The sequence below is a fragment of the Opisthocomus hoazin genome, chromosome 15 (assembly GCF_030867145.1).
Source record: "Opisthocomus hoazin isolate bOpiHoa1 chromosome 15, bOpiHoa1.hap1, whole genome shotgun sequence".
In the NCBI taxonomy this organism is placed as follows: domain Eukaryota; kingdom Metazoa; phylum Chordata; class Aves; order Opisthocomiformes; family Opisthocomidae; genus Opisthocomus; species Opisthocomus hoazin.
In genome coordinates this window covers 2,130,952-2,148,748 of record NC_134428.1, presented here as the reverse complement: position 1 = coordinate 2,148,748, position 17,797 = coordinate 2,130,952, and the positions used below count along the sequence as shown (strand labels likewise).

Sequence of the window (17,797 nt, the reverse complement as noted above, 5' to 3'; positions counted from 1 at the left end):
ATCCCAAAGGACTCAGCCTGACTTTGCCTTCCTCATTTCTTAGCACTGGGAGTGCAGGTGCTGAAAAGCCCTTTTGAGTCAGGAGCAGTTTCAAAGGTCAAAGTCGAACACCAGGATGCCCCCTTATCCCCACCATGCCCACGAACCCCAGTGCTGCACAGCATGGCTGAATCCTTGGCAGCCAGTGCACAAAGGTCCTTTTCCTCATGGCACATTCAGCCAGCACCAACGAGAGCTATGGCCACTGAGCTTAAAGAAAGTATCCTAAAGAAAGAAAGTTGGGTGGGGGGGGCGTAGCAGGGGGAAAGTCTGCAAGAAAAGGCTCAGAGACGTATCCCCTAAATTCCCACTGTTTTTTCTTCCTTGGACAGGAATATTTTCCCAGAGAGAGCAAATGCCTAATGGCAGCTCCATCACCGAGTTCGTCCTCCTGGAATTTGCAGACAAGAGGGAGCTGCAGCTCTTGCACTTCTGGTTCTTCCTGGCCATCTACCTGGCTACCCTCCTCAGCAATGGCCTCATCATCACTGTCATAGCCTGTGACCACCGCCTCCACACTCCCATGTATTTCTTCCTCCTCAACCTCTCCCTCCTCGACCTGGGCTCCATCTCCACTACTGTCCTCAAATCTATGACCAATTCCCTGTGGAACACCAGGGCCATTTCCTTCACTGGATGTGCTGCCCAGCTCTTTCTGTCTATCTTCTTTGTTGGAGCAGAGCATTGTCTTCTTACTGTTATGGCCTATGACCGCTACGTTGCCATCTGCAAACCCCTGCACTACGAGACCCTCCTGGGCAGCAGAGCTTGTGTCCACATGGCAGCAGGTGCCTGGGGCAGTGGCTTTCTCAATGTTCTCCTGCACACTGCCAATACATTTTCCATACCCCTCTGCAAGGGCAATGCTGTGGACCAGTTCTTCTGTGAAATCCCACAGATCCTCAAGCTCTCCTGCTCACACTCCTACCTCAGGGAAGGCGGGCTGCTTGTAGTCAGTGTTTCTTTAGTTTTTGGGTGTTTTGTTTTCATTGTGCTGTCCTATGTGCAGATCTTCAGGGCCGTGCTGAGGATCCCCTCTGAGCAGGGACGGCACAAAGCCTTTTCCACATGTCTCCCTCACCTGGCCGTGGTCTCCCTCTTCATAGGTACTCTATTGTTTGCCTACCTGAAGTCCCCCTCCATATCGTTCCCATTGCTTGATCTAGTGGTGGCTGTTCTATACACAGTGGTACCCCCAGCAGTGAACCCCCTTATCTACAGCATGAGGAACCAGGAGCTCGAGGACGCTGTGCAGAAACTGGTGACTGGATGTTCTTAAGTAACAATACACTTCCCACCTTCTTCTGCATATCGCTCACATTGTAAAGCACTGCAGGACCAGGCTGTCTTTGGTTGTTTGTTTGGTTTGGGTTTTGCGATTTTTTGATTGTGATAATATTCCCTGCAAGGAATCGCCATTTTTCCTCCCACTGCTATGTCAGTATCTGCTTGGCTTCTGTGACCCAGAGACTGTGTAAAAGAGGAGCCATGCTCTCGGTGTGCTTCAAGAATATGAAGACTGCTGCAGCCACTTGTTTCTCTAAGATCCTTCCTTCAAAGCTTTCTCTAGACCTTCAGGGGCACCTCTGGAGGTGAAGGGGAAAAGAGTCCCAGCACAGCAGCAGTGCCAGGGAGCACCAGCTCTTGGTCTTTCCTGAACTGCAGTCTTTCTGCCCTCATGAAGTCCTGCTGAGACCTTTTGTGACTGTAATTCCTGAGTGCTCTGGCAGCTCTGCCACAGTGCTGCGGTGTGGCAGGCCTGTGACAGCAGGCAGGGACAAGCACTGGGCACTCCTGTGACAGAGGTGACACACATAACAGCATTTCCATGATGAAATGGGATCTCCTCAAGGCAGGGCCTGAAGGCTTCGGGCTGCTTCTAGTGATGTTCTCAAGAATATTCCCAGGAAAGTGCCCTGGAGAGGAAAACATCTTTGTTGGCAACACAGAAGGTTGGATTGAGTGGACCCTCAGCAAGTTTGCCAACGACACCAAGATGTGTGGTGAGGTCGACATGGTGCAGGGAAGGGATGCCACCCAGAGGGAACTGGACAGGCTTGAGAGGTGAGCCTCTGCAAACAACATGAAGTTCGACAAGGCCAAGTGCAAGGTCCTGTACATGGGTCAGGGCAATCCCAAGCACAACTAAAGGCACGGTGGAGAATGGGTTGAGAGCAGCCCTGAGGAGACAGACTTCAGTTTCTGGATTGATGAGAAGCTTTACATGACGCCCCAATGGGTGCTCGTAGCCCAGAAGGCCAACCCTATCCTGGGCTGACTCCTCAGCAGCGTGGGCAGCAGGTCAAGGGAGGGGATTTCGCCCCTCTGCTCCACTCTAGTGAGACCTCCCTTGGAGTTCTGCATTCAGGTCCGGAGTCCTCAACACAGGACAGACCCAGAGCTGTTGGAGCGGGGCCAGAGGAGACCATAGCAATGGTCGGAGGCCTGGAAAGCCTCTGCTGTGAGGAAAGGCTGAGACAGTTCGGGCTGTTCAGTCTGGAGAAGAGAAGGCTGCGGGGAGACCTTAAAGCAGCCTTCCAGTGCCTGAAGGGGCCTGCAAGAAACCTGGAGAGGGACTTTTTACAAAGGCATGCAGTGACAGGACAAGGGCTAATGGCTTTAAACTAAAATAGGGTTGACTGAGATTAAATTTTAGTAAGAAATTCTTTCCTATGATCATGATGAGGCCCTGGCACAGGTTGCCCAGAGAAGCTGTGGCTGCCCCCTCCCTGCTGGCAGTGTTCAAGGCCAGGTTGGATGGGGCTTTGAGCAACCTGGTCTAGTGGCACGTGTCCCTGCCCATGGCAGGGAAGTTGGAATGAGATGCTCTTTAAAGTCCATTCCAACCCAAACCACTCGCTGATTTTATGACTTTATGAAGCTAGTTTTGCTACAAAACTTGATTGTTTGAAGCATTCAAGGGTTTCCCCTCCATCTGCCCCCCTTTGGCTCTTGCATGCTGAGCACCTCCAGGGCCTGGCTGTACAAGCACTGCAGTCGAATGGCTTTGCTGGAACTTTGTGTGTTGCCTGGAGTCCGGCACTTGGAGGGACAGGGTTCTGTGCCATTGGGCGCCCATAAAGGACCAAGCTGGGAAGTCAGTCTGCGAGTCAAAACCAGCAAGGTCCACGGCCAGGCCTGGCTATACCCATGGCTGTGGCTGGGCACCAGTATGCCCACAGCATAGCTCAGGTCAGCCTGGCACTGGATTTCACATCCCTGATCCACTTCTGTCTGTTTGCAAATACCACGTCCAGGAGAGCGTCGCCTGTGTTGACACATCTGCAAGCTGTGCTAAGAAGCTGGCCCCAAGAACCGGCAGAAACTTCTGGGGCTGATGGCACCCTGCACTTTCCCCTTCCCATGAGGTCAGGGCAATTAAAGTCTCCAAGGGTGATGTGGGGTCAATCATCTGGAATTGGTAAAATAAGCCTTTCTCCTCTTCCTTATGTGATTCCAGGTATTTGTCTCCTAACATGATGTCTCCTTAACTGGCCTATCCGCTGACCCTCACCCAAAAGAGCTCAGTCTGCTGCCCAACCCTTAGAGGATCTCTGTTCATGCAGGCAGCTCCTACATTGAGGGCATCCTGACATCTTCCCCACTGTCTCCTTCGAGTCTGTATCCATCCGTTACAGCACCTCAAGCTTTCTGACTTGCTGTGCTGGTTTTGGCCAGGATAGAGTCAGTTCTTCTTCACAGCAGCTAGTAAAGGGCTGTGTTTTGGATTTGTGTTGAAAACCATGTTGACAATAGCAGGATGTTGCAGTTACTGCTGAGCAATGCTTACACAGGGATAAGGCCTCCTCTGTTTCTCACACCACCTCTCCAGCGAGTAGGCGGGAAGTGCACACAAAGTTGGCAGGGGACATCTGACCCCAACTGACCAAGGCAATATTCCATACCAGATGTCATCATGCTCAGCATATAAACCTAGGGTAAGAAGAAGGAAGGTGGAGGACATTCAGAGTTCTGGCTTTTGTCTTCCCACGTAACCTTTACATGTGATGGAGTTGTGCTTACCTGGAGATGGCTGAACACCTGCCTATGGGAAGTAGTGAAGGAAATCCTTGTTTCGTTTTAGTTGCGCTTGTGACTTTTCCTTTACCTATTAAAATGTCTTGATCTCAACCCATGAGTTTTCTCACTTTTACCCTTCTGATTCTCTCCCCTATCCCTTCAGGGGAGAATGAGCGAGAGGCTGCTCGGGGCTGAGTTGCCATCTGGGCTTAAACCACCACATTGTCCCACACACCTCAGCAGGTACTGCATCAATGTTGGAGCTCTGTGACAGCACACAGGGCTTCAGCTTCTCCTATCTCTGCCCCAGGCTGAGGGCACTGATACATTTTTGAGGTGTTGCACCTCAGCTGTGGTGCAAGCGCTAAGCTCAAGCCTGCCACTGATCTTGAACCCAAGACCCTGTGCAAGTAGAGGCTTCCATTCACACCAGAGACATGGAGTGGACAGCAGCTGGCAACACAAGCACAAAATGAGGTGCCCACAAGGTGAGAAAATCACATGCTTCCCAAGGCAAGAGAGAAACTGGGCCGGCCTTTGCAGTCCTGACAGGAGAGGGCTTTGCTGCCCGTGGTGTCTCTGCAGTCCATGCGCGTCTGTGGAGGAGGTCAAGCTGATCTCCAGGCAGGACAAGGTGCTGCTGAGAAAGTGTATGACTATGGACATGGTGTGATTCAGGTAGACTGTGAAAATCATTCCCCTTGTTAACCATTTTACTGTACACTAGGTGTTGCTTTGTTCTCAACTCAGAGCTGGGTCATCACCTCAGTGAGTGGCAAAGCTCAACTCATTAGACCAGTTTATATACATTTATTAAACCGATTACACCAAGTCTAGAATCTCCATAAGTTTCTAAGCAACCATTCTGTTTCTTTAAGTACATCTTTTCTTAAGTTCTCTCTATTCTTCTGTCTTTGTGGAATTCTCCCTCGCTGGTTGCAGGTCCTGCTCGGTTTCAGGGTCGTCTCGGGGTTGTCATCTGTCCTTCATCTTCTTCTGTGAATTCTGTTTGGTACAATCCTGAGAAAGACTTCGAGAGACTTCAAGATGTTCTGTTAAACTTAGTCCTATTTCTAAAACGTAACCTATTGACCTATGACATTCATCTTGCTACACCTTATTCTTCTCTTATGCTAGGTCAGTTGGTTATTAACCCAACCATGATAAGGCCTATACAGGGGACAACTGAGTGGAGCATTCCATGGTCATATGGTTTCCTAAACACACCTGTATTCACACAAATGAATCTATGGTCTATTTTTATGATTTTATTCTATTCTATAGTCATAATCAGTCTCCTCTACAATCACTGAATCACAGAATCACAGAATGGTAGGAGTTGGAAGGGACGTCTGTGGGTCACTCAGTCCAACTCCCCGCTGAAGCAGGGTCGCCTACAGCTGGCTGCACAGGACCACGTGCAGGCGGGGCTGGAATATCTCCAGAGAAGGAGACTCCACAACCTTCCTGGGCAGCCTGTTCCTGGGCTCCGTCCCCCTCAGAGGGAAAAAGTTCTTCCTCGTGTTCAGCTGGAACTTCCTCTGCTTCAGTTTGTGCCCATTGCCCCTTGTCCTGTCACTGGGCACCACTGGAAAGAGTCTGGACCCATCCTCCTGACACCCACCCTGCAGATATTTAGAAGCGTATATTAGGTCCCCTCTCAGGCTTCTCTTCTTCAGGCTGAACAAGCCCAGCTCCCTCAGTCTCTCCTCATAGGAGAGATGCTCCAGTCCCCTCCTCATCCTCGTAGCCTTCCTCTGGACTCTCTCCAGTGATCAATCTCTAATACCCATGTTCCTTGATTGTATCATCAGGAGGGTGAATAAAGGATGAGAGTAAGAAGGATCAGCAGCATTTCAAAGTGTTGGCACACAAGTGGAGACCTTGCTGTGATCTTCCTCAGATTCATGCACCACCTGCATCTGCTGGAAAGACGTTGGACAGACCTTGTCTCACTGCAGGGCTGGCAGTCTGACCCTTGCTCACACGCCCCAAATCCCCCTGAGATGCCCTGGGGTGTCTGTTATGGACCAGCTCTCAGGGGGAGTAGCTGTCCTGCAGGTCCTGCACTGTCCAGCCAGCTGTACACTCCAGTGGTGCTGGGCAGCTTTGGCATCTGAGAGAGCACTACAGGCCTGGAGTTGGCCATGAAGTTGGGCAGCTGCCCTGGAATAGGTTAGGCAGTGTAGGGATGTCCATGGGAAACCTTCGGTTCCACTTAGCGGAGATGCAGGAAATACAGCTGATGGAGAAGAGATTGACAGACTGAGCTCCCCCCGTGGCACATGGCTCAATTTCATCAGATGAACACCTCCATCAACTGCCCTAAGCCTACTTCGTAGGTACAGGTTGAGTTGTCCTAAATGTGATCATCTTCTATCATTTCAGTTGGCCAAAGGGACTCCCCACCAGCCTCCAAGACAAGGCCCCAGATGCTGCCCCTCCCCTGCCAGGGCTGCCCAGCCCAGGCCTGTTTCTCTCTGGCCTTTGGGTACTGCAGCTTTTGTTCTTGTTGTGGAACCATCATTCATCATTGTGTTGCCATCTGCCATCCACTGCAGCATGCCTCTGCTGTGGAGCAAAGCCTTTCACACAAGGGGTCACATCTTTGGGTACCAGGTTTCCACGTGAAAATCTACCCTGTCCCTAGTGCCAAAGCTGAAGAGCTGCAGCCCAAATGGACAACAAAGCCCATGGCCCAAGGTGCATGAAGAGCCATTGCAGAGCTGTGACATCAGTGGAACAAGAGCTGAAGTGGGGCAGGACAGCTCCCATGGCTCTTGTGGTGGATGGAGACAACATTCTTGGAGTGACCAACAGGAAAAATGAGGAGCGGGGAATGCCCTGGGGGATTCCCAGGAAGTTCAGACATATGCAGGTCCTCTGTGAATCCCAGAGTACACAGTCCTTTTGACTCTGCTAAGCTGTGTGCTAGCTTTGTGAAATTATCACCTAGCACCCACATCTGTGCATACCTGCAACAAAGAAAATATTTGTGCTCTGAGTTTATCTTGGCTTACTGCACACCGGGTAAACAATCACACTTTTGGGACAACAATTTGAGGTCTAACATCTACAGTCTTCTGTTCTCGTTCCCTGTGGGAAGTGGCACCCCACTTTTCATGGTCACGAGAGCCAAGGCTGACTCTGGATTTCACATCCATGATCAGCTCTCCCTTCTGTGTGAGTAGTAGATGCGTATGACCATCACCATTTTTGATCAGTGTGGCAGCTGAGCTACAAAGATTAGTCTCCCAAACTTTGTTTTGACCAAGATCCTCCAGACACCTCCAGCACTGATTGCACGCTGTTGTGGTCACCTTCCAGGGAATGCCAAGGTGATTAAAGTCAGCAAAGGGACATTAATTCATTCTTTATCTCCCACCAGAGCATCACTCTTACCAGACTCTGCTCTGAACCTGACCCATAAGGGCTTACCCAAATTGTTCATCCCCTAGAGGAGCTCCACACATCTAAGAAGCTCCTTCACACTGAGGACACCTCTCTTTCTGTCCTCTCACTCCTTCTTCTCTGTATTCACCCATCACAGCACACCAATCATGTCAGCTGTCCCAAATTTCCTCAGCTGTTCTTCCCTCCAAGTGGGACGAAGAGATAGCTTGGGGGGGTCCAGCTCGTCCTCTCTGTGTCTGAGGCTGAGGCCATTGGTGCATGGCTGGGCTGCAGCACCTCAGCTGTGGCCCATCTGGGCTGAGAGCAGACTTGCAGAAAGAAACCTGCTACCAATTGCCCAAGGCCTTGTGTGTGCAAAGGCTTTGCTTCAGAGCAGAGACATGCTGGAGGGGATGGCAGGTGGCAATGTAAAGGAGAAATGAGGTGCCCACCAAGAGAGCAAACCCTGCTTTTGGCAAGGCCAGGAGAGGGGTATGTTGTCTGCTGTGTTTCTGCAGCCCTGAGGGCCTGTGTTGGAGGTGAAGCTGACCTTAGGAAGGAAGGCTCTAATGGAGCTTGCAGTTACCAGCAGGCATCTTGGTCACCTCTGCAATCAAACATGTCACCAGGTGTCTGTGTCTGCACATCTTCCTCCTGCCCTCTACCTCCATGAATTAGCAGGGAGCTGAGACAAGGAGCTGCCATGCAGGCCGGTGCCCATCTGAATGACACAAGAGAAATCCCACCTCCTGTGGGTTTTGTGGTGAGCATGAGAGAGACCTGAGTCCTCTTCTAGGACTTCAAACCAAGGATGAGATGCCTTGAATGACCAGGCTGAATCCCTTCCTTCGGCAGGGGTAAAGGAGATCACTCCTTGTCACATTCTGGTTTTCCTTTGTGACGATGAGACAAGGAAAGAAGATTTTTGTTTCTAACCCTTTCTCTGAGAGTAGAAATGCCACTGTCGAAACCAAGTGTCTCTCCCCAGCTGAGGGAGGCAACATCAGTGATGCTTCAGCTTGTTTCACAGCAAGTTGTCCTGGAGACCAAAAGACATCTCAAGGGAGAACAGAGACGGTAGAGAAAGTAGTGCCTTGGGCTGGTCCTCTGCTGCTGAGCTGGGCTGGGCTCCTGGGATGGAGGGAGCTCATGGCAGCAGGCAGAGCTGCGGAGAGACAGCTCTGTCCAGGAGCAGCTCCTGTGCAAAGCACAACAGGGCTGAGGGCACTGCCTGCAGGCAGTGAGGAGAGAGGAGTGAGGCAGAGAGAGGTTAAAGACAGCGTGGGGTGAGAGGATGCCGAGAGCTCAGAGGGGGAGAGAAATCTTTTCAGCCTTTCACACAGTAAGTCTCTGCATGAAGGACAATGTGTCTGCACTTTGTGGAAAGATCTCCTCAAGCTGGCACAACTCCCCGCCTATGGGATCCACCATGAGGAATATCACAGTTTCTCTGTTGTAGGAGGTGAGGATGTGCTGCAAAGCAGGGACTGCCTGCTGCACCCTCAGAGGGACAGGCCATGACAGCTGCCTTCTCCCAGGGACGGCTGAAGGGTTGGGAAGGTGGATGTGCAGCCCGGGCTGCCCCAAGCTGTCCTTCAGAGCAGGGTCTGTGCACCCCAGGGGTTGTGTGCTGGGGCAGAGACTCTGCTGCCTGCCAGGGCCAGCACTCAGCCTGCCCAGGTAGCTCCTTGCAGAGTTGTGAGGAGAAACTATGGGTGGAAGGAGAAACCCCCAGGGAGGCAGGGCAGGGTCCTTCTGTGGTTGAGAAATCACCGCATGGGTCAGGGCTGCTCACAGATCCAGATCAGCCCAGGATATTTACCAGGGGATATGTGAAGTCAAAGGAGGGATGACTATGACAATCTCAAGCCACATGCCTGGTTCCCTCTGAGGAGCACAGGGGCAGAGAGCAATGACCTGGCAATGTTGGTGTCTGGAAAGTGCACAGCTAGGTGAAGGTAGCAGTGTCCTGAGTGCCCAGCTGCCTCTGCCTCTTTCATCTAGAGCCTCACTGTGTTTCTCCTTCTTGCTCTACTTGTCTGTGTTACTGAAGCTGTTCCCTTGCTCTCTCAGTCAGGCTCTCTGGGGATGGGAGTTTCAGCTGCAGAGTCAAGCTCTGATCTTGTGGGTCCTCCCGTGCAGGCGAATGAGGTGTGTCAGCTGTGTCTAAGCTGTGGGGCTGTGGGCAGTGAAGTCTGTGAGCCCAGAGAACAAGTAATTTTTCCCATAATCTGAATCCACCATTAGGACACATGGCTATCTTCTTGATGTGTCATTTCAAGATCTGAGCTGTCCTCAAGAATGCAAATCTTTCTCGTAACACAACTGCGTTATCTGAAAGCCCCAAAGGAGAGGTGCAGAGATGCTATGCCTGATCGAGGAAATGTTCTTGGGTTGGTGAACTGAGCTGCAGGTGTCCTTGACTAGAAGTGATGTCCTGAGATGTCAGGAAAGGGTGACATGTTAGGTGGTCTGCTGTGAATCCCTCTGCTCTCAGCTGTGTCTGGTGGCTTTTCAGGATAACGTGGGAGTGCGATCGCTCTCCATCTCAGAACAGTGCAAGCCCAGGGCAGCTGGGCAGCCCTGTTCTCCCTGAGCGCAGCTGAAATGCTGAGAGTTTCTGACATCCGAGAACATTCCCAAGGTGAGATGAGGGGAGCTGTTAAAAAATCACAAACTTTTCAAACTTCCTTCTACTATCTCAGTTCCTTAGGGCAGGGAGTGCAGGTGCTGGCCAGCCCTTTTGAGTAAGGAGCAGTTTCATCTGACAAACACCCATACAGGTCCCTTCCTCCACCACGCCCATGAAACCCCATCTGTAGAGCAAGGCTGACTCCTTAACAGCCCGTGGGAAGAGGTCCTTCTCCTCACAGCACAGTCAGGGAGCAGCAACCAGAGATTCAGTCACAGAGCTGAAGTAAATTCTCACAGAAAGAGAAAAGAAGGTGTGTGTGTAGCAGGGGGAGGGTCTAATAGCAATGACTCATAGAAGAACCACCTGAACTGTCACTGCCTTTTACTCCTTGGACTGTGTTTCTATTTCCAGAGGGACAAAATGTCCAATGGCAGCACTGTCACTGATCTCATGCTCCTGGCATTCGCAGACACGTCGGAGATGCAGTTCTTGCACTTCTGGCTCTTCCTGGCCATCTACCTGGCTGCCCTCCTCAGCAATGGCCTCATCATCACTGTCATAGCCTGCGACCAACACCTCCACACCCCCATGTACTACTTCCTCCTCAACCTCTCTGTTCTTGACCTGGCCTCCATCTCTACCACTGTGCCCAAATCCATGGCCAATTCCATCTGGGGCAACAGGGCCATTTCCTACTTGGGATGTGCTGCCCAGCTTTTTCTGTTTTCCTTCTTGCTCACAGCAGAGTGTTGTCTTCTGACTGTCATGGCCTATGACCGCTACGTTGCCATCTGCAGACCCCTGCACTACGGGACCCTCCTGGGCAGCAGAGCTTGTGTCCACATGGCAGCAGCTGCCTGGGGCAGTGCTTTGCTCAATTCTCTCCTGCACACTGTCAATACATTTTCCATACCCCTCTGCAAGGGCAATGCTGTGGACCAGTTCTTCTGTGAAATCCCCCAGATCCTCAAGCTCTCCTGCTCACACTCCTACCTCAGGGAAGTTGGGCTTCTTGGGGTTAGTGTTTCTTTAGCTTCAGGGTGTTTTGTTTTCATTGTGCTGTCCTATGTGCAGATCTTCAGGGCCGTGCTGAGGATCCCCTCTGAGCAGGGACGGCACAAAGCCTTTTCCACGTGCCTCCCTCACCTGGTCATGGTCTCTCTGTTTAACAGCACTGCAGTGTTTGCCTACCTGAAGCCTCCTTCCATCTCCTCGCCATCCCTGAACCCGGTAGTGTCATTCCTCTACTCAGTGGTTCCTCCGGCAGTGAACCCCCTCATCTACAGCATGAGGAACCAGGAGCTCAAAGATGCCCTGAAGAAGCTCATTCAATCAGGATTCTTTCAGAAGCAATAAGCTTCCCATGTCTCTTCACAAGTGATTTCCAATGTATCTAGCAGACCTCCTGTTCTTTGGGCATTTTATCTGTGACAATTCTATTTCTCCAGGAATGTCTGCATTCTCCCCACTTCTCCTGAGGCATGAATGAAGTCTGATGACCCAAGGGTCTTTAGACATTGGTGTGGCATGTAGGTACAGGTGGCCTCCCTGTTGAAACCTCTCTAATAAAAGGGGATTTTGTCAATGCCAGTGTCTGGAGTTTGGGCTCTTTTCCGAAAGCTGAGATCAGGGAGATGCTACATAATTTTCTTCCCAAGGCCGTGCTACTGTGCAAGGGTTCTCCATGGGATGAGGGGAGGTGGGCATGGGGCAATGTTTGTGGAAATGGCCTGTCCTGTGTCTCCAACGGTGAGTACCCAGTTCCAATGGAAATGGTGAATGACAAGTAGGGAAATCCCTGCACAGTCTCCTCGTGGCTTTCAGGTGCCACAACACACTTGCCCTCCAGAGTAGCATTGCCACTTCATGGTCTGGTGGGGAGCATGGGGAGGGAGAAAGAGAGACCAGACAGGCCAGCATGGCTGGGGCAGCAGGAGCAGCCTGAGGAGCCCCTTGGCCAGGAGTCTTGTGCTGGGGAGAGGGGCTGGCTCAGAGGGACATGCAATAGTTTTCAATAAGCATCTCTTAGAGACAAGAGGAGGGGACCGTGGGAGACACTGGTCTCTGTCTCCTCATGCTGTGGCTGGCCCTCAGCCCTGGGGCTGATGGGGAAGGCTGAGACCTCTCTCTGCTCCCCAGGAGCTCCTGTGCCCTTCATAGGGTCTGGGGCTGTGGGATGAGTGTTCAGAGTTCTAAAGCAGCCAATGGAGGGCACTTCTGTGGGGACTATTCTCCTACACTGGGATGGTGAGAATGCAGGGGAGGTGGAGAAAGCTGGGGAAGGGCTGGCTTGGGCTGGGCAGGAAAGTGTCTGGGAGAGGAAAACACCCATGTAGAGCTCAGCTGTTTCAGTGTGCAGAGTGAGGACACCTAGGAGGGTGTGCGTGGTGCAGAGCCAGATGACACAGTGAAGGAAGCAAAGCATGAAATGTGCAGAAGAGAGAGGCCCGACCTGTGCCATGTTCCCTGGGCACCCCATGGAAGCTGTCCCAGCACATTATTCCCTGACCATCCCCCACACTCCAGCACTTCCCATCTGTGGATAAAAGGGAGAAAATAACATGGAATAGCTCATGGATCAAGACAGAGACAGAGAGGTCAGTCACCATTTACTGTCACTGGCAAAGAAGAGTTAACCTGGGGAAAGGCAATTTCATTTATTGCCAGTTAAAATAGACTTGGATGGTGACAAATTATGTGTCATGTTTTAACCCCAACAACACTACAAACAATGTCCCATCCCCAGTCTTTTTTCGCCAGCTCAATTTACTCCACCGTTCCCAATGCTTCAACCCACGGTGACTGTGAGAGGTGCAGGCAGGATGGTGAATGTGGGGTTACTGTCAGTGCAGAGCATCTCTGCCACTTTTTCTTCCTCACATTTTTTCCATTCTGAAGCACGGGTCCTCTGCACAGGATCCCACTGGATTTCAGGTCACGGCTATGTGTTGTGCTTTTCTTCCAATCTTACTTTTCTCATTTAAACTCACAAAATTGCAGACACGTTGCGTTTGGAAGGGACTTCTGGAGTTCAACTCCCCAGCTCAGGCAAGGTAAGCTAAAGCAGGTTTCTCAGCACCTTGTCTAGGTGGGTTTGGTGTACCTCCATGGATGGAGGCTCCGCAACCTCTCTGAGTAACCTGTTCCAGTGTTTGATCACCCTCACAGTGATAAAGTTTTTTCTGGACTTCAGATGGAATGTCATGTGTTTTTTTCTGTGTCCATCACCCCTTGTCGTCTCAGAGGGAACTACTGAGAAGAGTTTGGCTCCCTTGTCTTCATTCCTTCCCATCAGGTGTTTATACACACTAGTAAGGTCCCTCAGAGCAATTTTTTGCTCCAGACTCAGCAGTCCCAGTTCTCTCAGCCTTTCCCTCTATGAAAGACGCTGCTGTCCCTTAACGCACCTTATGGCTTTTTGCTGGACTTGCTTTTTTTAGGTCAACAACTTTATTTAACTAAGAAGCCTAGCACTGGACACATCACTCCAGAGATGTCCTCACCAGTGCTGACTAGAGGGGAAGGGTCACCCCACTCTATCTGCTGGCAATGTTTTTCCTAATGCAGCCCAGGAGGATGTTGACCTCTTCCAGGAGGGTGCATTGATAATGCCTGCTCAGGTTGCTGTTCTCTGGGACCCAAAGGTCCTTCTCCGAGGTGCTATCTCGCCATTCAGTCTCCAGCATGATGTGGACAGTGTGGCTGGGTCACATGCTGTCCTCCCCCAGGGACTCCCTCAGTGGCAGCTGATCCATGGAGATCAGCTCCATCTCTCTCACAAGTCCCACAGTGCTGCAGAGTCACCTGGGACAGCAAAGCCCGCTCCTGCCAGGGCTGCCCAGCCCAGACCTGTTTCTCTCTGGCCTTGAGGTCTGCAGCTTTTGCTCTCGTTGTGGGAACCTCATTCTTCATTGTGTTGCCACCTGCCATCCACTCCAGCATGCTCTGCTGTGGAGCAAAGCCTTTCACACAAGGGGTCACATCTCTGGGTAAGGTTTCCATGTGTAAATTCTACCCTTGGCGCTGGTGCCACAGCTAAAGAGCTGCAGCCCAGATGTGCATCAAAGCCCATGGCCTGGGGTGCAGGAAGAGCCATCACAGAGCTGTGACCAGTGGAACAAGAGCTGAGGTGGGGCAGGACAACTCCCATGGCTCTTGTGATGGATAGAGATACAACATCCTTAGGAGAGACCGTCAGGGGAAATGAGGAGCCAGGGATGCGCTGGGTGATTTCAGGGCAGTTCAGATACATGCAGCTCCTCCATGGGACAGGCAACAGGTTAAGTGGAAGCTGCTGTGTGGGTCGAAGGAGAGGCTAGAAAGAAGGAGACTGTGGTAGGAGTTCTGTATGCTTTGACCCAACCCAGAAACAGAGCACTCACAAATTCACTTGCCCACTCTCCCACTACATCCCCAGCAGGGCAGGGAAGAAAATCAGAAGCACAAAATTAAAAAAATTTGAAAAGGAGAAGCAAAAGCTGAGCGAGCCAGCAAAGCAAAATGAGTAATTCATTCCCTCACTGCCATGGGTAGGCAGTGGTTTAGCCATTGCCAGGAAAGCAGGGCTTCATCATGTGTGTCAGGGACTCGGGACGACAAACACCATGATCATAAATGTTCCCCCTTCCTCCGTCTTTCCATGAGGTTTTTTTGGCTAAGCATGACATCATGTGGAATGGAATATCCCTTTGGTCATTTAGGGTCAGCTGTCCCAGCTGTGCCCCTGCCAACTTCTTGTGTACCTCCAGCCTACTTGCTGGGCGGGCAGAGTGTGAGGAAGAGGAAGCTTTCATGCTTTACAGCGACTGCTCAGCAGTGTCTGAAGAGCTGGTGTGTTACCAGTGCTGCTTTAGTTACAAATCCAAAGCTGATCACCACATGGTCTGCTGTGAAGAGAACTAACTGCATCCCAGTCGGATCCAGGGTGAGGAGTTAGCAATGTCATATTTAAATAACCTGAGGAAATCTGTGAATCTCAACTACTAGCTCTGATGGGGGACTCCTCAGTCTCCTCAGTATTCACTGGCCAAGTGAGACAGCAGGATGCAAACAATCCAGGAGGTTTCTTGTGATCTTTGTGGAAAAGTTCTTAGCACAGCTCCAAAATGGGCCACAAAGTCTGATGCTCACCTGCACGTGATACTGCCAAAAGAGGATGAGCTGGTCAGGGGTGTGAAGACCAGCATCAGCCTTGGCCATAGCGACCATGAAATTGTGGTCTCTCGGATCCCCAGCTAGGTGGAAGAGAGCAGAAGAGCATAGACCCTGGACATCAAGGAATGAGATGTAGACCTACTGAGCGCACTGGCAAGTGGGATCCCATGCGTGCAGTGTCAGGGCCCTGAGAACATCTGTAGGCCTTCATGGCCCTGACCAGCCTCAACATGTGTACTGGCCTCCAAACACAGCCATAGACACAGCTTTGCCTGTCCATGGACTTCCTTGACTTGGGCTTGCAGACTCACTTCCCAGCTTCATTCTTGATCAGATATACAGGGAAATGACACTGTGGACCTCCAAGTGCCAGATTCCAGATGATTCACAGAGGCCTCAGGCCTTTCTGCTTCCTTTCTTCCCACTGCTTGGTCTGCTTTTGGGAGGAGAGGAACAGGTGAGCTTTCTGGGTGCCAATGATTGAAAGTTGAGGGCACAACCATCACACGTGAAGTGACCTAAAGGCTGTGCTAGTTCCAAACTCTCATCTTCAGCTCCTTTCTTTGATGCCTTAAATCTTCCACAAAAGCCCCTTCCGCCTTGTTCTCCTTTTGCAATTAAGTTGCAGGCACCCAAGGAAGAGCCTTGTTTTCATTTCTGGTATCAGCCTAAAGCATGCCATGGTGGGGAGATCCCAGGAAGCTTGTAGAAGGTGAATGTTCCCAGGAATCCCAGGAGGCCTGCCATACCAATAGCTGTGTTCAGGGAGCTGCTCAAATGCATCATCTCCATTTCTGTAATGGGCTTTTAGATGCCTGGTTCATGTATGAACTCCCCCAGTGGATGCTGATAGTTGCTGCGCAAGCTGCTCTGAACTCAGAGCTGGCCCTGCTTTCAGCTGAGCACTGGATTTGAGAAGTCCTTAACTCCGTTCCACTCTGAGTATTCCTGTGACATAGAAGCCCTCACCTCCAGCTTAATCCCTTCTTTTAGAGCATGTAGAAAGGCACAGTCATGGAAGTGTTTGGGGAAGAGACTGTTGGGGGCCTCTAGTGCAGCCTCCAGTTGGGCTGTGACATTGCAGAGGTGAAACATGAAGAGCTCGAAAGGTAGAGATCACAGCAATGCTCCTCTTAGTCTATTCTTTTTTTCCTAAGGCTCAAGCTAAATCTCCCAAGAGGCACTTTGTGGCTGTTGCTTCTGTCATATCATTGGCCGCTGCAGAAGAGAGCTTGGCTCTATCATCTCTCCAGGGAGTCATGTGGCCATATCCGTAGGTGTCTCAGGGTCCCCATGGACAGAATTTACAACAGTCCAGCTTTGAAAGTACGTGTACTGACGGTCATGCTGAGTCACGGTGTTTCTAATATGACCGTAATTAAGCAGCTGCAGATAAGAAAAGAGTGCCAGTGTTCACGGAGTTCTAATCAAGGTAGAAAGCACCATGGTAATCATTGGAGAAAGAAGGGTCCAAACTCAGCAAATGCAATCAGCTCAGTTGGGAAATTGTAAAGGAGACTTGAATTTTTTCTTTTCTTTTACAATAGAAGGCTAAGTGATGGTTAAAGAGTAGGACTGGAGAGGTGGGAAGAGTGAAAAGGGAATGAAAGGGGAAGCAAAGGAAATCATCAGGACTGTTTTGAGGTTACCTGTCAAGCAGCCTTTCATCTGAGCAACACTGCCTGGAGCAGGACAAGAAAGCTGCAGCTGGTCTGGATATACTAACTTCTGACTTGGTCGTGGGGAGCTTGAGAACTTTCCCTACTGTTCTTAAGAGAAGACCAATAGGGGAAGGAACCCCAACATCATTTAGGTTTCCCATCTCCTTCATGGGAGTTGAGGAGCTCCATGCTCTGTCTTCATGCTCACATCAGAACCAGCTGTGGAGTCAGATCATGTTGCTCAAGGCTTGATTCACTGGTAGCTGGATAGCTTCCATAGACAGAGATGGCACAACACCTCTGGAAGACCTGCTGCAATGCTTGGATGCCCTCATGGAGATAAATATTATCCTTATCTTTATCCTGAACCTGCCTTAGTTCCACAAGTTACTATTGTCTGTTATCCTCCTGCCAAGCACCACCATGACAAGACTGGCTCCATCTTCCTGAAATCTTCCCCATGGTGACAGACAGGTCGCTCTGAAATTCTTGAGACCTTCCATTCTCCAGGCTAAAAAAGGCCCTCACCCTCAGTTTCTCCTCCCAGAAAAGTGCTTCAGCCCCTGAGCACCTTGGCGGCCGTGCACTGAACTCACTCCCAGCTATCAAGAACTTCCCTGCTGTGGTGGGTTGACTCTGGCCAATAGCCTAGCAACCACTCAGTTGCTCACTCTTTCCTTCCCTTCCCCAGTGCGACAGGCCAGAGAAGAGGAAGAAATAAAGTGTGAAAAGTTTCAGGTCAAGATAATAATACTTTAATAGGGGAAGAAAAAAGCCTAAAAAGACCTCGCCATGTGAGAAAAAGACCATCCTTCACCACCTCCCACAAGCAGACTGATGCTCTTCCACCCTCCGAGCAGCAGATTCCTTGAACACTAAAAACCTCCACATCCTT

At 50.8% G+C, this 17,797-nt stretch overlaps 3 protein-coding genes across 3 annotated transcripts in view; 2 read left to right on the top strand and 1 right to left on the bottom strand.

The window, feature by feature from the left end:
- Positions 1 to 17,797, bottom strand: part of LOC142363315 (olfactory receptor 14C36-like) — a 130,133-nt gene that overhangs the window by 35,773 nt on the left and 76,563 nt on the right. The window lies entirely within an intron of this gene.
- On the top strand, positions 395 to 1,318 carry LOC142363290 (olfactory receptor 14J1-like). Its single transcript, XM_075436800.1, has one exon. It carries the CDS (start codon positions 395 to 397, stop codon positions 1,316 to 1,318), a length of 924 nt encoding a protein of 307 aa, XP_075292915.1.
- Positions 10,853 to 11,443, top strand: LOC142363289 (olfactory receptor 14J1-like). Its single transcript, XM_075436798.1, has one exon. The coding sequence runs from the start codon at positions 10,853 to 10,855 to the stop codon at positions 11,441 to 11,443; it is 591 nt and encodes a 196-aa protein (XP_075292913.1).

What these genes read in the sequence shown, in the direction of transcription:
- LOC142363290 (XM_075436800.1), top strand. Translation starts at nt 395, where the DNA reads ATGCCTAATGGCAGCTCCATCACCGAGTTCGTCCTCCTGGAATTTGCA.
- LOC142363289 (XM_075436798.1), top strand. Translation starts at nt 10,853, where the DNA reads ATGGCCTATGACCGCTACGTTGCCATCTGCAGACCCCTGCACTACGGG.